The 22,822-nt window shown below is 47.7% G+C and overlaps 3 protein-coding genes across 19 annotated transcripts; 1 reads left to right on the top strand and 2 right to left on the bottom strand.

Annotated features, from left to right (window-relative positions):
- Positions 1–2,044: 2,044 nt before the first annotated feature.
- On the bottom strand, positions 2,045–3,820 carry LOC112659361 (uncharacterized). Of its 8 annotated transcripts, none has more exons than XM_049096916.1 (2): positions 3,003–3,820; positions 2,045–2,960 (listed from the first exon to the last, which is right to left on the bottom strand). In XM_049096916.1, exons 1-2 carry the CDS (start codon positions 3,737–3,739, stop codon positions 2,477–2,479), a joined length of 1,221 nt encoding a protein of 406 aa, XP_048952873.1. In that variant the 5' UTR covers positions 3,740–3,820; the 3' UTR covers positions 2,045–2,476. The 8 variants fall into 8 exon arrangements, with proteins under 8 accessions (XP_048952873.1, XP_048952875.1, XP_048952876.1 ...); XM_049096918.1 differs by having other exon boundaries at positions 2,045–2,981; positions 3,045–3,820; XM_049096919.1 differs by having other exon boundaries at positions 3,045–3,820.
- Positions 3,821–4,207: 387 nt separating this feature from the next.
- Positions 4,208–19,223, top strand: SNX32 (sorting nexin 32). Of its 10 annotated transcripts, none has more exons than XM_049096908.1 (14): positions 4,208–4,387; positions 13,469–13,554; positions 13,982–14,086; positions 14,500–14,610; positions 14,754–14,875; positions 15,060–15,183; positions 15,341–15,445; positions 15,638–15,743; positions 15,896–15,971; positions 16,220–16,259; positions 17,022–17,108; positions 17,223–17,382; positions 17,465–17,550; positions 17,850–18,251. In XM_049096908.1, the coding sequence occupies exons 2-14, from the start codon at positions 13,477–13,479 to the stop codon at positions 17,901–17,903; spliced, it is 1,254 nt and encodes a 417-aa protein (XP_048952865.1). In that variant the 5' UTR covers positions 4,208–4,387; positions 13,469–13,476; the 3' UTR covers positions 17,904–18,251. The 10 variants fall into 10 exon arrangements, 9 of the variants coding, with proteins under 9 accessions (XP_048952865.1, XP_035557529.2, XP_048952872.1 ...); XM_035701636.2 differs by having other exon boundaries at positions 13,979–14,086; XR_007403742.1 differs by lacking the exon at positions 4,208–4,387 and adding an exon at positions 18,632–19,223 and having other exon boundaries at positions 13,483–13,554; positions 13,979–14,086; positions 17,850–18,101.
- Positions 19,205–22,794, bottom strand: CFL1 (cofilin 1). Its single transcript, XM_025446424.3, has 4 exons — positions 22,642–22,794; positions 20,429–20,736; positions 20,080–20,156; positions 19,205–19,864 (listed from the first exon to the last, which is right to left on the bottom strand). Exons 1-4 carry the CDS (start codon positions 22,642–22,644, stop codon positions 19,752–19,754), a joined length of 501 nt encoding a protein of 166 aa, XP_025302209.1. The 5' UTR covers positions 22,645–22,794; the 3' UTR covers positions 19,205–19,751.
- Between the last annotated feature and the right edge of the window lie 28 nt (positions 22,795–22,822).

The raw sequence follows: 22,822 nt of genomic DNA, 5'->3' as shown, positions 1-22,822 counted from the left end.
AGAACAAAACTGCAATTATAAACAGCAACATTCAGAGGTTAGAAGAGAGTGGGGCAATGACTTTACATTTTCTAAGGGGAAAATATTTCCAACTTAGAGTCCCATAACAGCTAACCCTAGTAGCTCTTCATCCCATTCCCTCCTCACGGATTCAGATGCTTTCCCTTCCTCTCATATTTACCCATTCAACATCAGTATGTTATGCTTGGCTCTAATTGCTCCTCTTTGTCTTGCAATAAATCGATCAAATATGAGAAAAGAATCAATATTTCAGGCAGATAAGGTATCACAAAGTTTACCTCCCATGGTCACTTTCTCTGTGAAGCTCTTAGCTAATGTGGTTGGCCAAAATGAGGCTGTAAAACAAGAAAGAGGGAGAAGATCTAAGATCCAGGCAGTAGGAGATCAGATCCAACACAGAGGAACAGAGAAAAGTGTTAAAGGCCCAGGAAAGCAGCTATGGAGCAAGCCTAGAAGACAGTCACTCTACATCAGACCCAGAGGACAAAGGACTCAAAGAAAAAAAAATTGCCAAGGAACAAATGAAATCAATCAATCAATCAACCATCTTTAGGTTTCACTACATGAACAAAAATATGGCATCAGGTTCACAGATCTGTTGGAGACTGTAGGGAAAATCAGCAAAGTGTATGTAGAAAACTTAAAAAACATGACCCTATTATAAATTTGTGTCATGACATTTATGATATAATGAATTTATACACAGAAATATTATAGAGGGGCAGCCCGGGTGGCTCAGTGGTTTAGCACTGCCTTCAGCCCAGGCCCTGATCCTGGAGACACGGGATCGAGTCCCACGTCAGGCAGAGTCCCTCTCTGTGTGTGTGTGTGTGTGTGTCTCTCATTAATAAATTAATAAAATCTTTAAAAAATAAAGAAATATTATAGACTTTAAAAGTACATGGAGGGGCAGCTGGATGGCTCAGTAGATTGAGTGTCCAACTCTTGGTTTCAGCTCAGCTCATGATCTTAGGGTCATGAGATGGAGTCCCAAAAGGGGCTCCATCCTGGGAGTGGAGCTGCTTAAGATTCTCTCTCTCCCTCTGCTCCCCACCCACACTCTCTCTCCCCACTTAAAAAAAAAGGTATATGGAGGGAAAACGGTGAAATATTTCTTTCATCCGAATTATCTATGGCTGCTTTTTGTCATTTCTTACATCCCCATCCAAGAGACAAACAGGATCTAAGAGCCTAAGTTTTGGGATGCCTGGGTGGCTCAGTGGTTGGGCGCCTGCCTTTGGCTCAGGTTATGATCCCGGGATCCCGGATCGAGTCCTGCATCGGGCTCCCTGCAAGGAGCCTGCTTCTCTCTCTACCTATGTCTCTGCCTTTCTCTCTCAGTCTGTATCTCTCATGAATAAATAAATAAATCTTAAAAAAATAAAAAGCCTAAGTTTTGACATTGATGTCTTGACAGTAGGCACTTAGGGAGTCTTCTCTGTTCCCTGGGATGAAAGTGGATGATGGATGGCATGTGAAAGTCATAGGAGAAAGCTCCAAAAGAAACTTACACAAGGGGGAAAGTCCATGTGATTAGATGAATAACTAAGTCAAAGATGGAAAAAATAATAACACAAACCATTGAGGTAACTTGAAATCGAGTATGAGCAACTCAGATTTGATGTGTGGAGGTGAAGGAAACCCATGGAAATAGTTATCATGGTGAGTCAAGCCCAACAATTATTCTGGCTGCAGAATAATCTGGAATATTCTGGTCCAGATATACAGGGCCCTGTGAGAGGCCTGTCCCATTCAATTGAAAAATTGACTTACATGGGAAGAAGGGCAAACAAAGAGTAAAGGAAAGAACTTTAAAACACAACTACATAAATCATTATGATAGGACTTGACTTCTTACTTTTTTTCTTCATTTCTTTCTCTTCTCTTGCTTGGGTCACTTTGGAGCCCCTCATCCCTTTTCAGGATCCTCTCAGAAGTGTTCTTTGCTCACTATAGCTTGCATCTTCTTTCACAACCTTATCTACCCTTTATCCTGCTATAATACCCCATTTTTCTCACTATATTTTCTCTATCTTATAAACCCAATCACACTTTTCTTTTGTTTTGTTTTTTGTTTTTTTTTTCCAATCACACTTTTTAAACTAAATCCTCTAGCCCCTCCCAAACCCATTTCTCAAATATTTCAAAACAAGCCCTTCAGTCACAGCTCTTCTCCAAAATAATCTCTACCTTTCCTTGACGTAGCAACACATTATCAGATCTTTTCATTCTCCTCAAAATGTTTTCATTTCTCTCTCACTCTTCTTCATTTCCTTTGGTCCTAGCCTCCACCTTCATCCTGAAAAGTTCTTCATTCCCATGTTCTCCTTTCCTCTCTTATATTTACTTATTCAGGGCCCTAATTCTCTGTTTGGCTCTAATTTCTCCTCCTTGATTTACAACACTTCCTCTATCTGCCTCTCTTTTCTTCCTTAGCTTCAATCTTTCATCTAACTCATTCACTATCACCTTCATCTATAACCTCTCTCTCTTCCATAGAAACAGATTCATCAGCTGTATCATTCACTCCACCCAAGACATCCTCCTCAACCACCACTGCCCCCTTGGTCCCTTCTAGCTCTTCATCACTCCCTTCCACCCTTTCCAAAGGAATTTCCATCTCTGCATCAGTAACTTTAATCAATTTTTCATCACCAGCAACTTCTACTACTCTCTCATCTGTCTCTTCATTTATGCTTCCCATCCCTGAATCCTCCAGCTTCTCCACACTTGACTGCAGTTGATCTCCAGTGGATCTCAAATCGTTTCCACTACTTTCCAGCTTCTCTCCCCTGGATCCCTGCTTCTCTCCACTTGACCTCAGGATCTCTTCACTCAGACTCAGCTTCTCACCACTTGATCTCAGCTTCTCTCCACTCAGCTTCTCTCCATTTGACCTCAGTTTCTCTCCACTTGACCTCAGCTTCTCTCTACTTGACCTCAGCTTCTCTCCACTTGACCTAAGCTTCTCTCCACTTGACCTCAGCATCTCTCCACTTGACCTCAGCTTCTCTCCACTTGACCTCAGCTTCTCTCTACTTGACCTCAGCTTCTCTCCACTTGACCTAAGCTTCTCTCCACTTGACCTCAGCATCTCTCCACTTGACCTCAGCTTCTCTCGACTCAGCTTCTCTCCACTGGACCTCAGCATCTCCTCATTCTGTGGGAGTGTATGTGGTCTGGATCTCAAGTCCCCTCCTTTGGTCCCCACCCCAGTAAACTTCAACTTCTCTTTAAACCCAGACCCCCTCCTAGACCCTTCGGTAGTCCCTGCTATCTCAGATTCATCGTCTATTTTGCCTCTAACGTCTTCCTTTCCCCACAACTCCTTTGCGGTACTTTTCCGCAAACCTGCTGAAGCCTGTAATGCACTTGCTACACTGTGCAGTAGCTTCACATCCATCCTTTCCTGATTCTGGCCTAACTTCGCTTTCAAGACCGTCTTTTCCACATCTTCCAGACCCCAGTCCTCAGAGTCAAGCTTTGGGTCCCACATTCTGGGCTTTTGTGTATTTCTACCCAGGAGCTCCATTCTCTTCCCGATCACAATGAGCCCGTTCCAGGGCACCCACAGTTTTTCTCGCAGCATCTGCGCCCCTCTGCTTCTTGGCTCCAGGTACCACCGCCCGTGGACCCGGGCCTGGCATGGGGCGCCCTGGCCGCCGGCCTTGCCGCGTCTCTTCACGGCTCTGTGCGGCTTACCCCGCGGGTCTCGCATGCCCCGGAGCGAAAATTCTAACGGAACCGCCTTCTCCCAGACATTAACCCTCACCCTAGTCCCTGGTCCACTAGCCCCCCTCCTCCCCACCCCCGCCCCCCTCCCACCCGGCCCACCCACCCGCCGCCTCGCCCGCCGCCTGGAGCGCGCGCCCCCGGGCTGGTGCGCACGCGCAGCTCGCGCGAGGCGGTTGGAGGGCGCCGCGGGGAGACGCGGTCCGCGGCCCGCTGCCGGCCGGGGGGCGGGGCTGACGTGGCTCGCGACCTCCGTAACCCCAGGGCCCCCGACCCCAGCCCTCTGCGGTCCCGGGTCCCCGGCCCTAGCTTCCGCGCTTCCTCCTAAAAGCTGGGGCCAAGCACAGGAACGATGGGTGCTGCAGCCAATGGCGTCGCTCACGGCGAACCTGATACCCAATCAAAAGGCGTGGCTGCGAAGGGCGGCGGGAGCCACGCCTGACTCCAGGTGACTCCAGGCGGGGAGGGGCGAGTGGCTCCGTCCGCCGGTCGGGTGGTAGGGTCCCGAGCCTCGGGCCGGCTCCCGGGGACGAAGCTGCTGGAGCCGGCCGGCCTTGGCCAGCCGCGGAATACTTGGGTGCTGCCGCCGAGAAGAAGGGTGATGGAGGGGCGTCAGGCTGGGAAGGAGAGCAAGGTAAAGAAAGGATGCAAACCCTCTCTCTCCCAACGTCCATCTCACTCCATGATACCCAGTGATGCCCAATCAGGGAGTGGGGCGTGTGTGCGTGTGTTCGCGCGCACGCGTTGAGCTGGAAGAGACCTGAGCAAGGGGATGCGGGGGTGCGGCGCCTCTGTGGCACCTGCGTGGGGGCTGGCGAGGATGCCAAAGGAGGCAGGGTTTGCCTCTGCCCTGACAGATGTAAAGGGACCTGTCACTGCCACTCCTTTCCTCGCCAGGACCAATTAACTCATGATTCTGGCTTAATGGGGAAGAAGAGGGGAGAGGGAGAGAGACTGAGAAGGGGATGGAGTAAGTTTCTCCTTTGCCAAGGTAGGAGGAATCCAGTTCAGCACTAATGGCTTCACTTGTGTATCTGTGTTCATTTAATCATAAGATCATTAATTCTTCACTTTTTCCTCTTGATTTCATTCAACAAATACTTATCGAGCATCCTTGGGTTCACAGAGGTGCGCACTTTTGAGAGTTGGAGGCACGTGCAAAGTAGGCTGTGGCTGAGGATAAGAATGGAGTAGCTGTGGTCCATACTTAAAGTCCCATCTCCCTCAAGCAGTTACCAAACAGTACGGGTTAGAGTAGAGATACTAAGGCGGCAGGAGGGAGACAAGGGACTCAGGGGCCCATTTACCAATGAGTCAGATTGTGTGTATAAGGGGCGATTTGCAGTTGGACAAAAGGGGAGGCTGCCCTGAGGATGTCAGAGAAGTCAAGAAGTGAGGAGTGGGGTTCAAGTGGAGTTTGGAGAGGTGAGAGGGGCTGAGCGACACAAAGTATGGAGTAGGAAATATCAGTTTCAATGTTTATATTCATATTCCTGGCTAATATATTTAAAATGCTTAGATCAGTGCCTGGCATATAGGAAGCTCAAGTATAAGTGTTAGCTATTATATCTGACTATTTAGACAAGTCATTGTTGTTGTTGTTGTTGTTACTGTTGTCATATGAGATGTGTACTGTGCTTTCAAACTGATGGTTGAATCCCCAAACTTTGTAGGTGCCAGACTCTCTGACAGTCCACTATTAGATCTTGTCCTCTAGAGTAATCATTGCCTTCTTTAAGACTCTCCTTTAAATAGAGAGAAATGGAAAGAATACTATGAAGATGTAAACAAAAATAGAAGAGAAAATGAAATAATATAAAAAAACATTTGACTAACAGAATGCAAGGAAAAAAGAGTAAAGGAACAACAACAACAACAACAACAAAAACCAGATGAGGCAAAGAAAAAAACAAAAAGCAAGATGGTAGGTTTATAGCTTATGTCAGTAATTACAGTAATTATGAATAGACCAAACACTCCAATTAAAAACATATTCAGGCGGCGCCTGGCTGGCTCAGTTGGTAGAACATGCAACTCTTGATCTTGGGGTTGAGAGTTTGAGCCATACCTTGAATGTAGGTTACTTAAAAAAAAAAGTTCGACTGGATTTTTTTCAGATTGGATTCTTTTTTTTTTTTTTTTTTTTTTTAAGTAGGCCTCATGCCCAGTGCAGAGCATGGTGTGGAGCCCATCATGGGGCTTGAACTCACAACCCCAGATCAAGACCTGAGCTGATGGGCAGCCGGGGTGGCTCAGCGATTTAGTACTGCCTTCAGCCCAGGGCTTGATCCTGGAGACCTGGGATCGAGTCCCACGTCGGGCTCCCTGCATGGAGCCTGCTTCTCCCTCTGCCTGTGTCTCTGCCTCTCTCTCTCTCTGTGTGTCTTTCATGAATAAATAAATAAAATCTTAAAAAAAAAAAAAAAGACCTGAGCTGAGACCAAGATTCTGACACCTAACCAACTGAGCCACACAGGCGCCCCTCAGATTGGATTTTTTTTTTTTTTCAGATTGGATTTTTAAAGGACAACTATATTCTCTTAAAAGACACATACTTTAGGGGCGCCTGAGTGGCGCAGTTGGTTAAACATCTGACTCTTGATTTTGGCTCTGGTCATGATCTTGGGGGGTTGTGGGATTGAGCCTCTTACTGGGCTCTGTGTTCAGCAGGGAGTCAGCTTGAGATTCTCTCTTCTCCCTCTCCAACTCCTGCTTGTGCATGCACATGTGCACACACTCTCTCTTAAATAAATAATTATTTTTTAAAAATAAGTATTTTTAAGAGACATACTTTATAAGGACACAGAAAGAATGCTAACCAAAAGAATGCTGGCATGGCTATATTAATTTCAGACAAAGTAGACTAAGACAAGAAGTATTAGAAATAAAGAGGGACATTTTATAATGATTAAAGAGTCAACTCAACAGGAAGATAAAAATCCTAAATTTATATGCAACTAATAGCATTGTTTCAAAATATGCAGAGTAAAAGATTACAGAATTAAAAGGAGAAATAGACAAACCCACAATTACAATTAGAGGTTTAACACAACTCTTTCAACTGTTAGAACAAGCAGACCAAAAACCAAAAGAAAAAATCAGTAAGGATTTTGAATCCTTAAAATTTTTAAAATACCATGATTAATTAACTTGATCTAATTGGTTTAATTAGAGCTCTGTACCCAACAACTGCAGGAAACACATCCTTTTCAAGTGCACTGGAAACATTTACCAAAATACATTATATGTTAGGCTATAAAGCAACTATCAACAAGTTTTAAAACATTGAAACCAGACAGGATGAAATCTCTGTCCCAGTAGAATTAATAAGGAATCAAAACAAAAAGATAGATAGATTCCAAAATATTCAGAAAGTAAACAGTGTGCTTCTAAGTAATTCATAGGTCAAAGAAGAAATTATAATGAAAATTAGAAAAAATTTTTAAAGATTTATTTATTTATTTATTTATTTATTTATTTGAGAGAGAGAGCACAAGCAGGGGGAGCAGGAGAGGGAGAAGCAGACTCCCCACTGAGCAGGGAACCTGATGTGGGACTTGATCCCAGGACCCAGAGATTATGACCTGAGCCAAAGGCAGACTCTAAACCAACTAAGCCACCCAGGAGCCCCTAAAATTAGAAAAATTTTTTAAAGAAATGAATTTAAGGGATGCCTGTGTAGCTCAGCGATTGAGCGTCTGCTTGAGAGTCTGCTCAGGGTGTGATCCCGGAATCCTGGGACCAAGTCCTGCATCGGGCTTCCTGCATGGAGCCTGCTTTTCTCTCTGCTTATGTCTCTGCCTCTCTCTATATATGTCTCTCATGAATAAATAAATAAATAATCTTTTTAAAAAATGATTTTGAAAATATGATAAACCTGGAGATGCAGCTAAAGAAGTATCCAGGGGGAAATTTATACCTTCAAACGCATTTTTTAGAGAAGTTGAAAAGTCAGTGATCTACATTTCAATCTCAAGAAACTAGAAAAAGAAGAACAATTTAAATCCCAAGAAAGTAAAAGGAAGGAAATAATAAAGAGCAGAAATCAATAGAAGATAAATATACAAATATAGAAAATCAATAATGCCAAAAATAGTTTGTTTAAAATACTAATAAAAATTGATAAGCATCTAGCAAGACTGATAAAAGTGAGAGAAAGGGAGAAAGAGAGAGAACGGGAGGGAGACTGAGAGGGAGGAAGGGAGAAAATGTTAATTACCAGTATCAGGAATGATCAAGTGCACATTGGTAGAGATGTTTCAGCCCTTATAAAGATAAAAGTATTTAAGAACAAGTTTATGCCAACAAATGAGAGAATTTTGATAAAATGGACGAACTACTTGAAAAATGCAACTTACCAAACCTGAAATAAGAAACCGAAAATCTGAATAGTCATATATCTATTATAGGAAGTAAATTTATAATTAAGAACTTTTCCAAAAATACCTTTCTGAGCAATAAATTTCACATGTGAATTCTTTGAAGCATTAAAGGATGAATAATACCATTCTCATATAAATTATCCCAAAAACAAATAGAAGGCACAATTCCAACTTATTTTAGGAGGACAACATAACCTTGATACAAAAACCTGTCAAGAGGAGGTGGACAATGATGGGTAACTGAATATACTTAATACCAATATATTGTATACTTTAAAATGGCTAAAATGGTAAATTTTGTGTTATGTATATTTTACCACAAAAAATCCTGTCAAAAACATTAAAAGAGGGGTCTGGGTGCCTCTCAATTAAGCAACTGGCTTTGGCACAGGTCATGATCCCAGGGTCTTGGGATCAAGCCCTACATTGGGCTCCTTGCTCAGCAAGAAACCTGCTTCTCCCTCTCCTGCCTGCCATTCCCCCTGCTTGTGCTTTCTTTTTCTCTGTCAGATAAATAAATGAAATGTTTAAAAAAAAATACAGGTTAATCTCTTGTGAACATGAATGGAAAATCACAAACAATATTATCAAGTTGAATAAGCAGTATGTAAAAAGATAATACTTCGGAGTACCTGGGTGGCTCAGTTGGTCCAGCTCTTGATTTCTGCTCAGGTCATGATCTCAGGGTTGTGGAATTAAGTCCTGCATTGGGCTTCATGCTCAATGCAGAGTCTGCTTGTCTCTCTCCCTCTGCTCCTCTCCTTAATCAAACACTCACGCTCTCTCTCTCAAATAAATAAATAAATAAACAAATAAATTAAAAAATATTTTAAAAATTAAAACTAAAAAGCAGAAAGATAATACTTCATGATGAAGGCCTTATTCCAGGAATGCAGGGTAGTTCAATATTTGAAAATCAATAAATGAAATTTGGGACATATACAGAAAAACCCATTTGATATTTCAATAAAGGAAGGAAACATTGATAAAAATCAATGTTCTTACCAAACTAGGCATAGAAGGTGGTCTCATTAATCTAATTCAAGTTTAATCATCTTCAGGATTACATTTTGTTTTGTTTTGTTTTGTTTAATTTTATTTATTTATTCATGAGGGACACAGATACAGAGAAGCAGAGACACAGGCAGAGGGAGAAGCAGGCTCCATGTAGGGAGCCCGACATGGGACTCGACCCCAGGTCTCCAGGATCACACCCTAGGCTGAAGGCGGCGTTAAACCGCTGAGCCACCGGGGCTGCCCCAGGATTACATTTTGAATGCATTCTCTCTGAGATAAAGACAAGTCAGATCTTTTTCACCATGTCACCATTTCTGCATTGTACTAGAGGTTCTAGCAAGTGCAATAAGGCAAGAAAAAGAAATAAGGTATATGGCTGGGAAAAACTAAAACTGTCATTATTTTATAGTATAGGATTGTATACGGAGGAAATCCAAAATAATCTACAAACTATTAAAAGCAGTAAGAAAATATAGCAAGGTTCTTGGACACAAAGGTAGTATATAAAGATCAATTGTGTGTTTCTACATACTAGCAACAAATAACCAGGTGATTAAATTTTTAAAAATGTTATTTCAAATAGCAACAATAATTTTTAAAAAATCATAAAATACCTAGGAGTAAATCTAACAAAAGATATGCAAAACCTTTACAGAGAATACAACAAAACATTACTGAGAAACATTAAAGAATATCTAAATAATTGGGGAGATATTTCATGTTGATTGATTGGAAGATTCAAAATTGTAAAAATGTCTATCCTTCTCAAATTGATCTGTAGATTCAATTTAATCTCAATCAAAATCTCAGTAAGTTTTGGGGATCCCTGGGTGGCTCAGCGGTTTAGAGCCTGCCTTTGGCCCAGGGCGAGATCCTGGAGTCCCGGGATTGAGTCCCACATCAGGCGCCTGGCGTGGAGCCTGCTTCTCCCTCCTCCTGTGTCTCTGCCTGTCTCTTCTCTCTATCATAAATAAATAAATAAATAAATAAATAAATAAATAAATAAATAAATCTTAAAAAATATTTTTAAAAATCTCAGTAAGTTTTTTTGGTTGGAAATTAACAAGCTGAGTCTATAATTTTTAAAAAGATTTTATTAATTTTTGAATGAGAGCGAGAGCACAAGTGGGGGTGTCGGCAGAGGGAGAAGCAGATTCCCCACTGAGCAGGGATCCTGATGTGGGACTTGATTCCAGGACCCTGGGATCTATTTAGACCCCTGAGTCTAAATAATTAGTCTAAAATCTTTTAAAAAGATTTTATTTATTTATTAGAGACATAAAGAGAAAGAGAGAGAGAGAGAGGGAGAGAGAGAGACAGGCAGAGGGAGAAGCAGGCTCCATACAGGGAGCCGGATTAGAACCCGATCCTTGGTCTCCAGGATAACGCCCCAGGCTGAGGGCACCAAACCGCTAAGCCACCAGGGCTGCCCAGGAGTCTACAATTTTTTTTAACATTTATTTATTTTTTAATTAATTTATTTTAATTTATTTTATTTTAATTTTTTATTTTATTTTATTTATTTAATTTATTTTTTATTTATTTATTTTTAAAAATCTTTTTAAAAAAGATTTTATTTATTTATTCATGATAATCACACACAGAGAGAGAGAGAGAGAGAGGCAGAGACACGAGCAGAGGGAGAAGAAGGCTTCATGCAGGGAGCCCGACCTGGGATCCAATCCCAGGTCTGCAGGATCACGCCCCGGGCCAAAGGCAGGCGCTAAACCGCTGCGCCACCCAGGGATCCCACATTTATTTTTTTTTAAGATTTTATTTATTTATTCATGAGAATACACAGAGAGGAGAGAGAGAGGCAGAGACACAGGCAGAGGGGGAAGCAGGCTCCATGCAGGGAGCCCGACGTGGGACTCGATCCCGGGTCCCCAGGACCACGCCCTGAGCTGCAGGCGGTGCTAAACCGCTGAGCCACCAGGGCTGCCCCAGGAGTCTACAATTTATATAGAAATTCAAAGACCTATAATAACCAAAATGATTTTGAAAAAGAACAAAATTAATTCCATCTGATTTCAAGTGTGTCAATTACAGGAATCAAGAGTGTGATATATCAAAAGTGCAAACATATGATCAGTGGAACAGAATAGATACAGAATTGATAACATTTATGAAATCAGTTTATTTTCTTTTTTTAAAGATTTTATTTATTTATTCATGAGACAGAGAGAGAGAGAGAGAGAGAGGCAGAGATACAGACACAGGTAGAGGGAGAAGCAGGCTCCAGGCAGGGAACCTGACATGGGACTCGATCCTGGAACCTGGCGGGATCATGCCCTGGGCTGGAGGAGGCGCCAAACCGCTGAGCCACCCAGGCTGCCCTGAAGTCAGTTTATTTTCTAGCAAGATGTCTACCAAAGCAAATAAATACTCAAAAGATTTTTTTTAACACATCAGTGCTAAAATGACTGGCTATTATATGGCAAAAATGAGTCATAACCTATACCTGACACTGTATACAAAATGAAATGAAAGTGGATCTAAATATAGACCTAAATATAAAAGCTAAAATTATTAAATCTAGAGGAAAAGAAAATAGATTATCTTCATGACCTGAGGGTAGGCAAAAGTTTCTTCGAGAGTACACAAATATCCTTAATCATAAAAGAAAAGACTGATATACTGGAGCTTGTAAAACTGTAAGCAATTAAGAGAGTGAAAAGGCAACCGAAAGAGTAGGAGATAATGGCAACACATATAACTGAGAAAGGACTTGTTTCCAGGGTATATAAAGAGTTCCTACAAATCAAAAAGAAAAAGACAATCTGATTTTTAAAAGGGGGGAGAGGAGGATCAAAAGACTTGGATAGGCACTTTATAAAAGATTTCCAAATGGGCAATAGATACATAAAATGGTGTTCAATGTCATTTCTCACCAGGAAATACAAGTTAAAGCCACAATGGGCAATAACTATACCCCCATCAGTATGGTTAACATAAAAAGGACTAACAATTCTAAGTATTGGTGTTGGCAAAGATATGGTACAACTGGAATTTTCATACAATGCTGGCAGGAATATAAATTTGTACAATCACCTTGAAAAACTGGCAGTTTAAAGCATTTAAACACATGCCTACCCTATAAAAGGCATATGCAAAAATGTTCATGGCAGCTTTATTCATAACAGGCCAATCTTGAAATAATCTAAATGACTACCAACAGTAGAACAGATACATAAGTTATGGCATTCATATGAATACAATACAGCAATGAAAGAGAATTACTGCTGCACTCAATAACGTGGATGGATCTCCCTAAAGACCATGGATACAAGAGTGTATACTGTATAATTGCACTCACATGAAGTTTAAATTGAGACAAAAATAATCTGTGATGAGAGAAGTCAGAATAGTTGTCTATGGACAGTGTGTGCCAAATCTGTGCCAAAGCCTGTGAGAGGAGAGACTGAGGGGATGGGAGAGGGGCGCAGGTGCCAGTTTATATATTGGGAGCTACACTTTTTTTTTTAATTTTTTTTAATTTTTTATTTATTTATGATAGGCACACAGTGAGAGAGAGAGAGAGGCAGAGACACAGGCAGAGGGAGAAGCAGGCTCCATGCACCGGAAGCCCGACGTGGGATTCGATCCCAGGTCTCCAGGATCCTGCCCTGGGCCAAAGGCAGGCGCCAAACCGCTGCGCCATCCAGGGATCCCTGGGAGCTACACTTGAAGGGAGAATGGCTTCTTCCTTTCACTTGGCACAGTGGTATAGACATCGTAGGTGTTCAATAAATGTGTGTTGAAAAGCTCAATGCAAGGGACACGTGGGTGGCTCAGTGGTTGAACATCTGCCTTTGACTCAGGTAGTGACCCTGGGTCCTGGGATCGAGTCCCGCATCGGACTCCCTGTGGGGAGCCTGCTTCTCCCTCTGCCTGTGTCTCTGCCTCTCTCTGTGTGTCTCTCATGAATAAATAAATAAAATCTTAGAAAGAAAGAAAAAAGAAAGAAAGAAAGAAAGGAAAGAAAGAAAGGAAAGGAAGGAAGGAAGGAAGGAAAGTAAAGCTCGGGATCCCTGGGTGCCTCAGCAGTTAGAGCGTCTGCCTTCGGCTCAGGGCGTGATCCTGGAGTCTTGGGATCGAGTCCCGCATCAGGCTCCCTGTGAGGTGCCTGCTTCTCCCTCTGCTTGTGTGCCTGTGCTTTTCTCTCTTTGTGCCTCTCATGAATAAATAAGTAAAATCTTAAAAAGAAGAAGAAGGAGGAGGAGGAGGAGGAGGAGGAGGAGGAAGAGGAGGAGGGGAAGAGCTCAATGCAAGAATGATCTAGTAGTTTGGTGCCTCATGGATCTTTTCTCTTTTAGAGAAATCCATGTGTTTTGTTGACAAGCCAATGCCTCTTGGCACTAAAAGCAGCGAATGGAGTGGTCTCAGGATCCCCTCAAAAGGGGTGAGAACTTGTTATTGAACTCACATTAGGCCCTGGTGAAAGGGTACCAGCTTCTGCCAGTAACCAGTTGGGGAAAAGGTGAACGGGTAGTTGAGAAAGTAGTTGGGGTTTGGAATTTGAGAAACTGGGTTCAAATCTCGCCCTGCCACTTTGCAGCTGTGTGATTTGGGGCAACATATTTCACTTTTGGAGGTGTCAGTTTCCATATCTGTAAAGCAGGCAGAATTCTGCCTCCTTCTAAGGATGAAAGTGTGGAGTAACTGGAAAGCCCTGAGCAGTGACTTACCAGGATCCCTCCAGGGGTGGCCACCCCAGGGCATTGAAGAAGCAATGCTGAGCTGGGCTTGGCAGGAGGACGTGACATCTGCGGTGAGGATGCGGTAAGGGGCTGTGGTCAGCCATGTCAGAGGCCTCCCCTCCCCAGCAGCCCTCCTCCGTGTCAGTGGACCTGCAGGGAGACAGCTCCTTACAGGTGGAGATCTCTGATGCAGTGAGCGAGCGGGACAAGGTGAAGTTCACCGTTCAAACCAAGGTGAGGCTGCCAGGGGAGTGAGAGGGCAGTTCGGACAGCTACCTCAGGAGGCTTCAAGAGCTTGAGATGCCTACTTTCCCCAGCCTTGCTAGCCTGGGGTGGGGGGTGGGGGGGCAGATGTCAACTTGGACTTTGGGCCCTGTTCCTCAACCTAGCTCCTGCTCCCTGCCCCTTGGAGAAAACAAGCATCTTGTCTAGTCTCCAACTGCCTTTTGCCTCCAACACCAAGTCCTAAGCATTCCCCATCCTTCGTCCTGATGGAAATCACCAACACCTGAACCACCCAGGCCCACCTTGGGCCTCACCTGGGATGTGGGGTTGGGGAAGCCCCACAGTGGGTGCTCAGGATGCCTGATGAGTGCAGGGTTTGGAAGGGGAGGACAGACACCTCAGACAGGCTTCCTGGCTTCCAGAGCTGCCTCCCTCACTTCACCCAGTTGGAGTTCTCAGTTGTGCGACAGCACGAGGAGTTCATCTGGCTACATGATGCCTATGTGGAAAATGAGGAGTACGCCGGTCTCATTGTGAGAAAGGGCTAGGTGGGCTGGGGCAGGGAGGGGCAGCCCTGGGTGCTTGGGTGGGGGTGGAAGACTGGGCCACACTTCCGGGTGTGGGTGATGGCCTTCTCAGCAATGAGAACTGCCAGCTGTATCCTTCCTTTGAGCAGATCCCCCCAGCCCCTCCAAGGCCAGACTTTGAGGCTTCAAGGGAAAAGCTGCAGAAGTTGGGTGAGGGGGACAGCTCCATCACGAGGGAAGAGTTTGCCAAAATGAAGCAGGAGCTGGAAGCGTGAGTGCTACTTTCTTTCCTTGTCTATGATGAAGCTCCAGGTCCACTCCCCCCTCCTGGGAATCCCTAGATTTCATCACCTATGGTTAGAGACCCTGACCTCTGACTCCTGGGCTTCTGAGGGGAAGGGAGCAGGATAATCAGAGGCAAGGAGGGCCCTTCAGCTGCTTGCCATTTTCTGCAGGGAGTATCTCGCCATCTTTAAGAAGACAGTTGCAATGCATGAGGTCTTTCTGCAGCGCCTGGCGGCCCACCCTACCCTGCGCCGAGACCACAACTTCTTTGTCTTTTTGGAATATGGCCAGGATGTGAGCTGGGCCAGAGCACTGGGGTCACTCTTGGGGGTAGGGGGCTGGGTGCTAGATGGGCTCAAGCCTCTGTCTCATCAGCGCCATAAGTGGCATGAGCCTGGGGTGAGAAGTGCAAATGCCTACCCCAACATCCTACTCTCTGTGTGTGCTTCAGCTGAGTGTCCGAGGAAAGAACAGGAAGGAGCTCCTTGGGGGATATCTGAGGAATATAGTTAAATCTGCAGATGAAGCCCTCATCACCAGGATGTCAGGGCTCAAGGTAATCCCTGGGACCCCTCTGTGGATTGAACCCAGGGCCTCAATCTGCAGCAAAGATGGAGGCCCAGGGTGGTTGTGGGAGGGAAACCACTGGTGGGGCATGGCCTAGAGGAAAATTGTGCCACCCCTTCGTGTCCATGGCTTCCATGTTCCTGCTGACTCAATATAAGTGACTCCTGTCTGGCTCCCTTAGGAGGTGGATGACTTCTTTGAGCATGAGAGGACCTTCCTGCTGGAGTACCACACCCGCATCCGGGACGCCTGCCTGCGAGCAGACCGTGTCATGTACTCCCACAAGTGTACGCAGAGCCCAAGGGGCCCTGGGTTCTCTGTCCCTTCTCCTGGGCATTCCTACTTCCTGCAGGGAGAGAAAAGAGCAGGACACAAACACCAGGGGTGGGGCTTGATGTGCAGACCAAGAGGGGTCTGATGGAGGGCTGTTCCCCAACAGGCCTGGCAGACGATTATATTCCTATCTCTGCTGCACTGAATAGTCTGGGAGTACAAGAAGTCAACCAGCTGAAGATGTGAGGACTCCCTCTCACTCCTCCTGTCCTCTCCCTATGCCTGTAATACTGTGTCTGCCCATGAGGGGTCACTGTGGAGATGTACTATCAGCTGTAGGTGGGAGGTGCAGAAGTTCCTGCTGGGATTTGGGAAAGGGAAAATTTCCCCACTGCAGGCCATTGGGAGGGTGAAAGCCCTAAAGAGAGGGAGGCTTTTAAGCAACACCCTTTCAAGACCGCTGCCCTAACTCTTCCCCACTGCCTCCTAGGAGCTTCCTCAAATTGGCAGAATTCTTCGAAAGGCTAAGGGTGAGTCCTGCCTTCTGTATTGGAAGGGCACCCAATCAGTGATCCTTTGCAGAAATGAAAATTTATCCTCCTGAAAGAGGAGAAAGCTCCAGGATCAATTTGGAATGTTTGGTGAAAAGTTGGGCCCAGTGATACCCTGGACTCACCTTCAGTTTAACCCTAGTTTAATAAGATGGGAGTGGGGACAGGGATACAACTTCAGGTGTGTGTATGTGTGGGGGGTAACGGGGGCAGGGGTGGGAACCAGGCCTGGCAAGGCATTTACAAGGATGTGCCACGTGCCTCTGGCAAGCTGCACCGCATTGTCAACATCCCACCCCAGACACACACTTCCTGAACTCTTCTGAGAGTCACTACAGTGTGCCAATCTTTCTCAGCTGTCCATTGGATCACATCTCTTCTCTGCTCAAGGCCCTCCAGTGACCCTGCCAGTCCCAGAAACTGCCCTTAGCTTGCATTTTAGGTTTGGGATCCAGCCACTGCCATCCAAGTGCTCCCATTGATTTCATGGTTCCCTGAACACTTACAAGGTTTGCACATCTGCACAGCCTTTGGCTGTTGTCTGATTTCTACTCAACCCCCGAGATCCAGATCAGAAGCCATTCCTCTGTGGAGTTTTCCTTGGCCTGGTCTCCTGAACATCAGGGTTTGACCTCAAGTGGTTATCAGGTGACTCTTGGATATTGAGATGAACAGCAGCACCCCAGCCTTTAGCTTCTCCTCTGCAAGCTCCCTCCCTAGCCTCCAAACTTCCTGATTCAGAAGCTGGAGGGCCGAGTGGCATCTGATGAGGACCTTAAGCTGTCAGACATGCTGAGATACTACATGCGAGACTCACAGGCAGCCAAGGTGAGATGTGGCCCCAGAGCAAACCTCAGGCTGGAGGACAAGACTGAAGCAGCAGGGGAGGGCAGGTAGATGAGGCCTCGGGCAACAGTGATCCTGTGCCCCTGGTGACCCTAGGACTTGCTGTACCGGCGGCTCCGAGCACTGGCTGACTATGAGAACGCCAACAAGGCACTGGACAAAGCACGCACCAGGAACCGGGAAGTGCGGACTGCTGAGAGCCACCAGCAACAGTGCTGCCAACGCTTTGAGCGCCTCTCCGACTCAGCCAAGCAGGGTAAGTCCCATGGCCCCAGAGCCTCAGCAACTGGGTTGCCTACCCTGCCAGGGTCCCCATTTCTCCTCCCTCCCCTGTCCAGAGCTCATGGATTTCAAGTCCCGCCGGGTCATCTCCTTCCGCAAGAACCTCATAGAGTTGGCAGAGCTGGAGCTCAAACACGCCAAGGTGAGCCCTCCACCCTCACTGGCCTCTCGCTGCCTTTCTCCCACCCACTCCCAGACCTCTAGGTTCTTACCAAGTGTTGGCAAGCAGGTGTTGGGGAAGGAGGTCTGGCAGCCCTGAGCAGCCATTGACTTTTTCAGGACTGTTTCATCTTGGAGCAGGACCCTTCCCTCCTCATTAATAAGCCCTGAATAAATGGCAGCTATTATTGCTGAGGATAGGAATGTAAGGAAGGGGGTGGTGACAGGAGCTAGAAATATGGAAAGAACAGCACTCTATCAAGGACCTCTCCTCCTCTGCAGGCCAGCACCCTGCTTCTCTGGAACACCCTTCTCACCCTCAAGGGGGAGCCTTAGAACTGCCAGAGCCTGCTGTGGGGCCTTTGGAGGCAAAAGTCCCCCAGATTTCCCACAAGATGCCACGTTCCCCACCACAGCAGCCACTAGCCATGCCCCATCATCTCCCAGGGCAAGCCCAAGCCCCACCCCCCACCCAAAGGTGCCAGGTCTTTCAAGAGGAAGATAGGGCAACATGGGTACCAGACTTGGCCACAGGTAAGAACCCCAGCCTAGGGGAGGCCAGGGGCCTGGACCTTCCTTTTCTCCTAGAGTCTGAGGGGCAGCCCTGGCCCACCCTATCAACCCCCTACCCCCTGGAGTTTGTCCCCAGCCTGTTCAAATAAAAAGCCTGGTTTATATAGCAAACAGGCCTGTTTGTCCTGACTTCCCTCAGCACCAGGGGCCACCATTTACCTTTATACACTTTGCCAGGGCACTAGAGAGACAAGATCCTGGGCACCACTCCTGCAGTATCAAAATACCCCTTCCTGCTTTCCTCTTAAGAGATACTGGCAAGCTCCAAAAAACTTAGGAACCAGCTTTAACAGGATGCCTTTTTTCCCCCCAATTCAGGCGAGGGGGTGGGGGAGATAATAAATCCTGCATTCACACCCTTAGGGTGAGAATTCTAGAATACCTTTAACCTCCTAAGCAAGTGAAAACCCAAAGTACAGGTTGGAGAGAACCTGCAGCTATGCTGGTAAAAGGCTTGGGGCTCCAGCCAACACCCTCTTGGTTAAATACAGGGAGGTGGAACCCAAGACACTTGGGTCTGAAGTCCTGGGCTCCACCTGACTCAGCCCCACCCTGGACTCCAGTCACATCTGCAGAAGGCCAAAGGCTCTACTTGGCTTCTGACTCATAGAAGCAACTGGACCCGGCCCTCTTAGAGGAGTCAGTCATCCATGAAAGCAAGCAGACGAAAACCAAAGAGAACCCCAAAGACAGAAGAGTTCAAGAGGAACTCTGTAACTTGCAGTCTCACAGCCTACCATCAGGCAGGGGGTCGGAGAATAGGCCTCACTGCCCAGCTGTCCACCTGGGTAAGAAGTTACAGGGGAAAGAGTTCAGGCAAAACACTTCTGCCCAAAGGGCTCTTGCAGCCAGCAGCAGACACACCCTCATTCAGCTGCCTCCTAAATAGTTTGGCCCCAACTGAGGCACCACCTATGAGTGGTGACCATCAGGAGACTCAGCCGATCTCTGGGGCCCAATGAACGGGGTGGATGGAGGCCAGGTGTAGAGGAGATAGATGCTGCTCATTACCTCAGCAGACCTTCCCCCGCAAGATCCCTTGGGCCCCAACCCTGAAACAAACATCCCATTAGTGAGCCTTTTTATTGTTGTGTGTGTTGTTGGTTTTTTTTTAATTGAAGGTCCCTTACTGGTCCTGTTTCCATGAGTGCCAAGACCAGGGGAAAAGGGGAGGGGAACCAGGTGGCGCAAGGAAGGGTCATCTCCACAACATTCCATTTATACACAGAACTAAACAGACAAGCACAGAGTCACTATTGCGGTTAGAAGTTGGCAGCATGGGAAAAGGGAGGAACAGGTGAGGAACTGGGGTGTCGTTAAAAAAAATACAGGCCCCCCCCAAACTGGGGTGCCTGGGGGGAACTTGGTCTGCTTCAACCCAAGAGGAATCAGAAGATCAAAAGCGGTTTGGGAAAGCCAGAACCGTCAGGGATAGAGGGAGGAGGAAGGTCCAGGGGGTGAGGGGGCTGTTTGGCAACTGGGGTGAAGGGATTGCCCTCCCCCTGCTGGGATCCCCCCAGCCCCTCCGGTCTGGCAGGAAGGGGGCAGCCTGCAACCCCCATGGGCAGGTCTGGGGCTGCCAGATGCTCCAGGCAGGGGGCTGGAGGGGGCTCACAAAGGCTTGCCCTCCAGAGAGATGACGGCACTGCCCCCCAGTTTCTCTGCCAGGGTGCAGCGGTCCTTGACCTCCTCGTAGCAGTTTGCTTGTAACTCATGCTTGATCCCTGTGAGGAAGAAAGGGAGCATCTGTGAGCAGGATGCATTGGGGGAGGGGAAGTCAGGGCTGGGAAGGAGCCAATCAGAACAGATGGAAGGGACAAGGTTACCTTCTAGCAGGCAGGGAAGAGGAGGGGGAGGAATCTCATATACCACGGCATTCATCCCACCCTGCAGCCAAAGCCTGAGTGAAAAGGTGCATGGCACCAATGCTGGCCCTTACCAGTCAGCTTTTTCTTGATGGCATCCTTGGAGCTGGCATAAATCATTTTGCTCTTAAGGGGTGCAGACTCAGGTGCCCTGAAGGAAAACAACAGAGAATATGCAACAAAGTTCCCTCTCCAAGTCTACCAAGTGCCATCAAGTAATAGAGGACTTCAAGAAACCCTTGAGCTGGTCTCCAGCATTCAAGCTTTTATCAAGTTCCTCATTGACAAGTGTTTTGTTACAATACCCTCCCCCTCCCTCCGAATTCCATTAACTGGGAACCACAGAGATTCCCATCCTAAGAAAGTAGGGTGGGGCAGAGCTAGAGCAGGTAACAGGAAGAAAGTGCCTGCAGAGAAGCTCACCAGAAGATAAACACCAGGTCCTCCTTCTTGCTCTCCTTGGTCTCATAGGTTGCGTCATAGAGGGCATAGCGGCAGTCCTTGTCTGGTAGCATCTTGACAAAGGTGGCGTAGGGGTCATCTACAGTCTGGCCCACATCACCTACCAGGATCTCCTTGCCCTCCTCGAGGATGATGTTCTTCTTGTCCTCGCTCAGGCAGAAAAGAACTGCCTTCTTGCGCTTCTTCACTTCCTCGGGTGTTGAAGACTTACGCACCTTCATGTCATTGAACACTTTGATGACGCCATCAGAAACCGCCACGCCAGAGGCCTGGGGGACAAGCCACATATTTTTCATGAAGGAAAGACTTCTGGACCCCCCCCTGAAGTCCCTCCTTTGCAATCTTAAGAAATATACCTCGGATGCCAACAAGTTCTCAACCCGAGGAGATCATTAATCCCCTTCCCAAGACAAGAATCACTATTTTCCCACCCAAACCACTGTCCAAGGACCAAGTGAGACACAACTCCAGAATGGCAGCCACAGAAGAAACCTCTTATCTAACATAATTCCTCCTCATCCAACACTTTACAGCCTAGAAACTGAAGATCTCTGAGAGGCAGAACCTTGGCTTTGATGTGAGCCCAGAATCAAAAGAATCCTAGGCTATTGACTCCTTACAGTACTCAATCTCAGCTTTAGGGTAACAGTGCCGACTTAAAACTTCACGGATAGGAAAAGGAGACCCAGGCACCCAGGGAACAGACACCTCTTCTGGAAACAGAACCAGAACGCCACAATGGTAGGGCACAAAGAAATTTAACGGTTCTCGTTAAATCCGTCATAACTATTCAGTATAGTTGTTCACAAACCATCCCTTTTCCTGGGTTTTCTTCAACCAAAGCAAAAATCACAATCCCCAATTAAGACCATAACCCATTAACTCCCAGTCTTCGGGAAAAATGTAGGACCTAAAGGTGGCTGACAGAAGTTAGCAGGTCAAACCCAAATGCGCACAGTCCTTGAGCTCTTTTAACGTCTATTTTGGGTCGTGTTGGGTGGGGACACGATAGCCAAGAGAGGGGCTACTGACCAAAACGAAATATGCCGCGCCCCCCACTCCCGGAACTGCAGAGGAAGCCGGCCACGTGACTCAGCCGCTTCCGGAGTAGGCGGGAGAAAACGTTCGCCTGGGCCCGGCCAGGACCCGGAGAGAAAGCAGTACCTGGAGGCAGTAGCACCCCCAGGGCCTCAAGACCGAAGAATCGCTTTACCGACCGGCGTATCCGTCCCCTCCGCTGCCGGTCGGAGGATGGACAAGTTACACAACCTTCAGTTCTCGTAGCCCTGGGGCTGAACACAGGGGGCGGGGTGGTTTCCGGGCGGTGCCCGCCTGGGTCACTTCCCTAAACTCGGCTCCACCCTCAGGCCCCATCCGGGAAAGCCGAAGGCCCCGCTTGTCCAGGGCTTCGGGCCCAGTAGTGGGGCCAGTGCGTGTGCGCAGGCGCCGGCCGACGGTGCCTTTCCAGCCTTTGCCGGATGTACAGAGCAGAGAACCCAGATCGCTTTGTGGGCTCCCTCGCAGGGCCGTGATCCCTCCGCGGTGCAAACCTGCGGCTCCGGTGGCGAGGTGCAGGCTTCTAATCCCCAGCGCTAGCACGCAGACCCCTCCGCGCCCGCATCCCCCTTGGCCCTCTGCCCCCGCCCCTCCTGGGCGCAGACATCCCTGCCACCTGCTCTCGACAGACCCGCCAGCCGAGGGAGGGTGACGCGGAAACAGGAACAGCCCTTGGGTGGGGCGCGCACGCCGAGACCGCTCGCGCGCTTTTCCTTCGACACCCCCGGGAAGGGTTCGGATGCCGCGTGCTCCGCCGAACGCGCGCCCCCGTGAACCGACTTGCCTCAGCGCGCGCCCCCGGCTGCTCCGCGAGGGGCGGGCACGCGCGCGCGCACCACGGACCCCTCCCCCACCGCCGGTATCCGCGCGGGCGCACCAGCGCGGTGGGGGAGGGGAAAGGAGCCCAGGGGGCGCGCGAGCGACGGCCGAGCTAGCCCTCCCCAGCGCCCTCGGGCGCGCACGCGCGTCCCAACGCTACCCGCCCCTCAGCCCGAGACCCTTATCCCGCCCGGGGCGCTGGGGGAGGGGGTGCAGATGTCGCTCCCCCGTTCCTTCCCCCGCGCGCAGACGAGCGACTTGCAGACGCCTCCCCTCAGTCGCCATGGCCTGCTGCTCACCATGTTTCCGGAAGCGAAAGGGAGATAGCAAAAAGGGTCAGAAGAGATGAGAGCCGCTGCAGCTGCCGCCGGGATCCGACTGAACGCGGCCTCTCCCGGCCCCTTCCGTTTAGTAGGAGCCGCACAATGAGGGGCGGGGCGGGCTTCCGGCGCTCCCCCCACGGGGCGACGGGAAATGAAG

The sequence above is a fragment of the Canis lupus genome, chromosome 18, assembly GCF_003254725.2.
Source record: "Canis lupus dingo isolate Sandy chromosome 18, ASM325472v2, whole genome shotgun sequence".
Lineage (NCBI taxonomy): Eukaryota > Metazoa > Chordata > Mammalia > Carnivora > Canidae > Canis > Canis lupus.
Note: the sequence above shows the minus strand (reverse complement) of the source record. Positions and strands in the feature narration are given on the sequence as shown.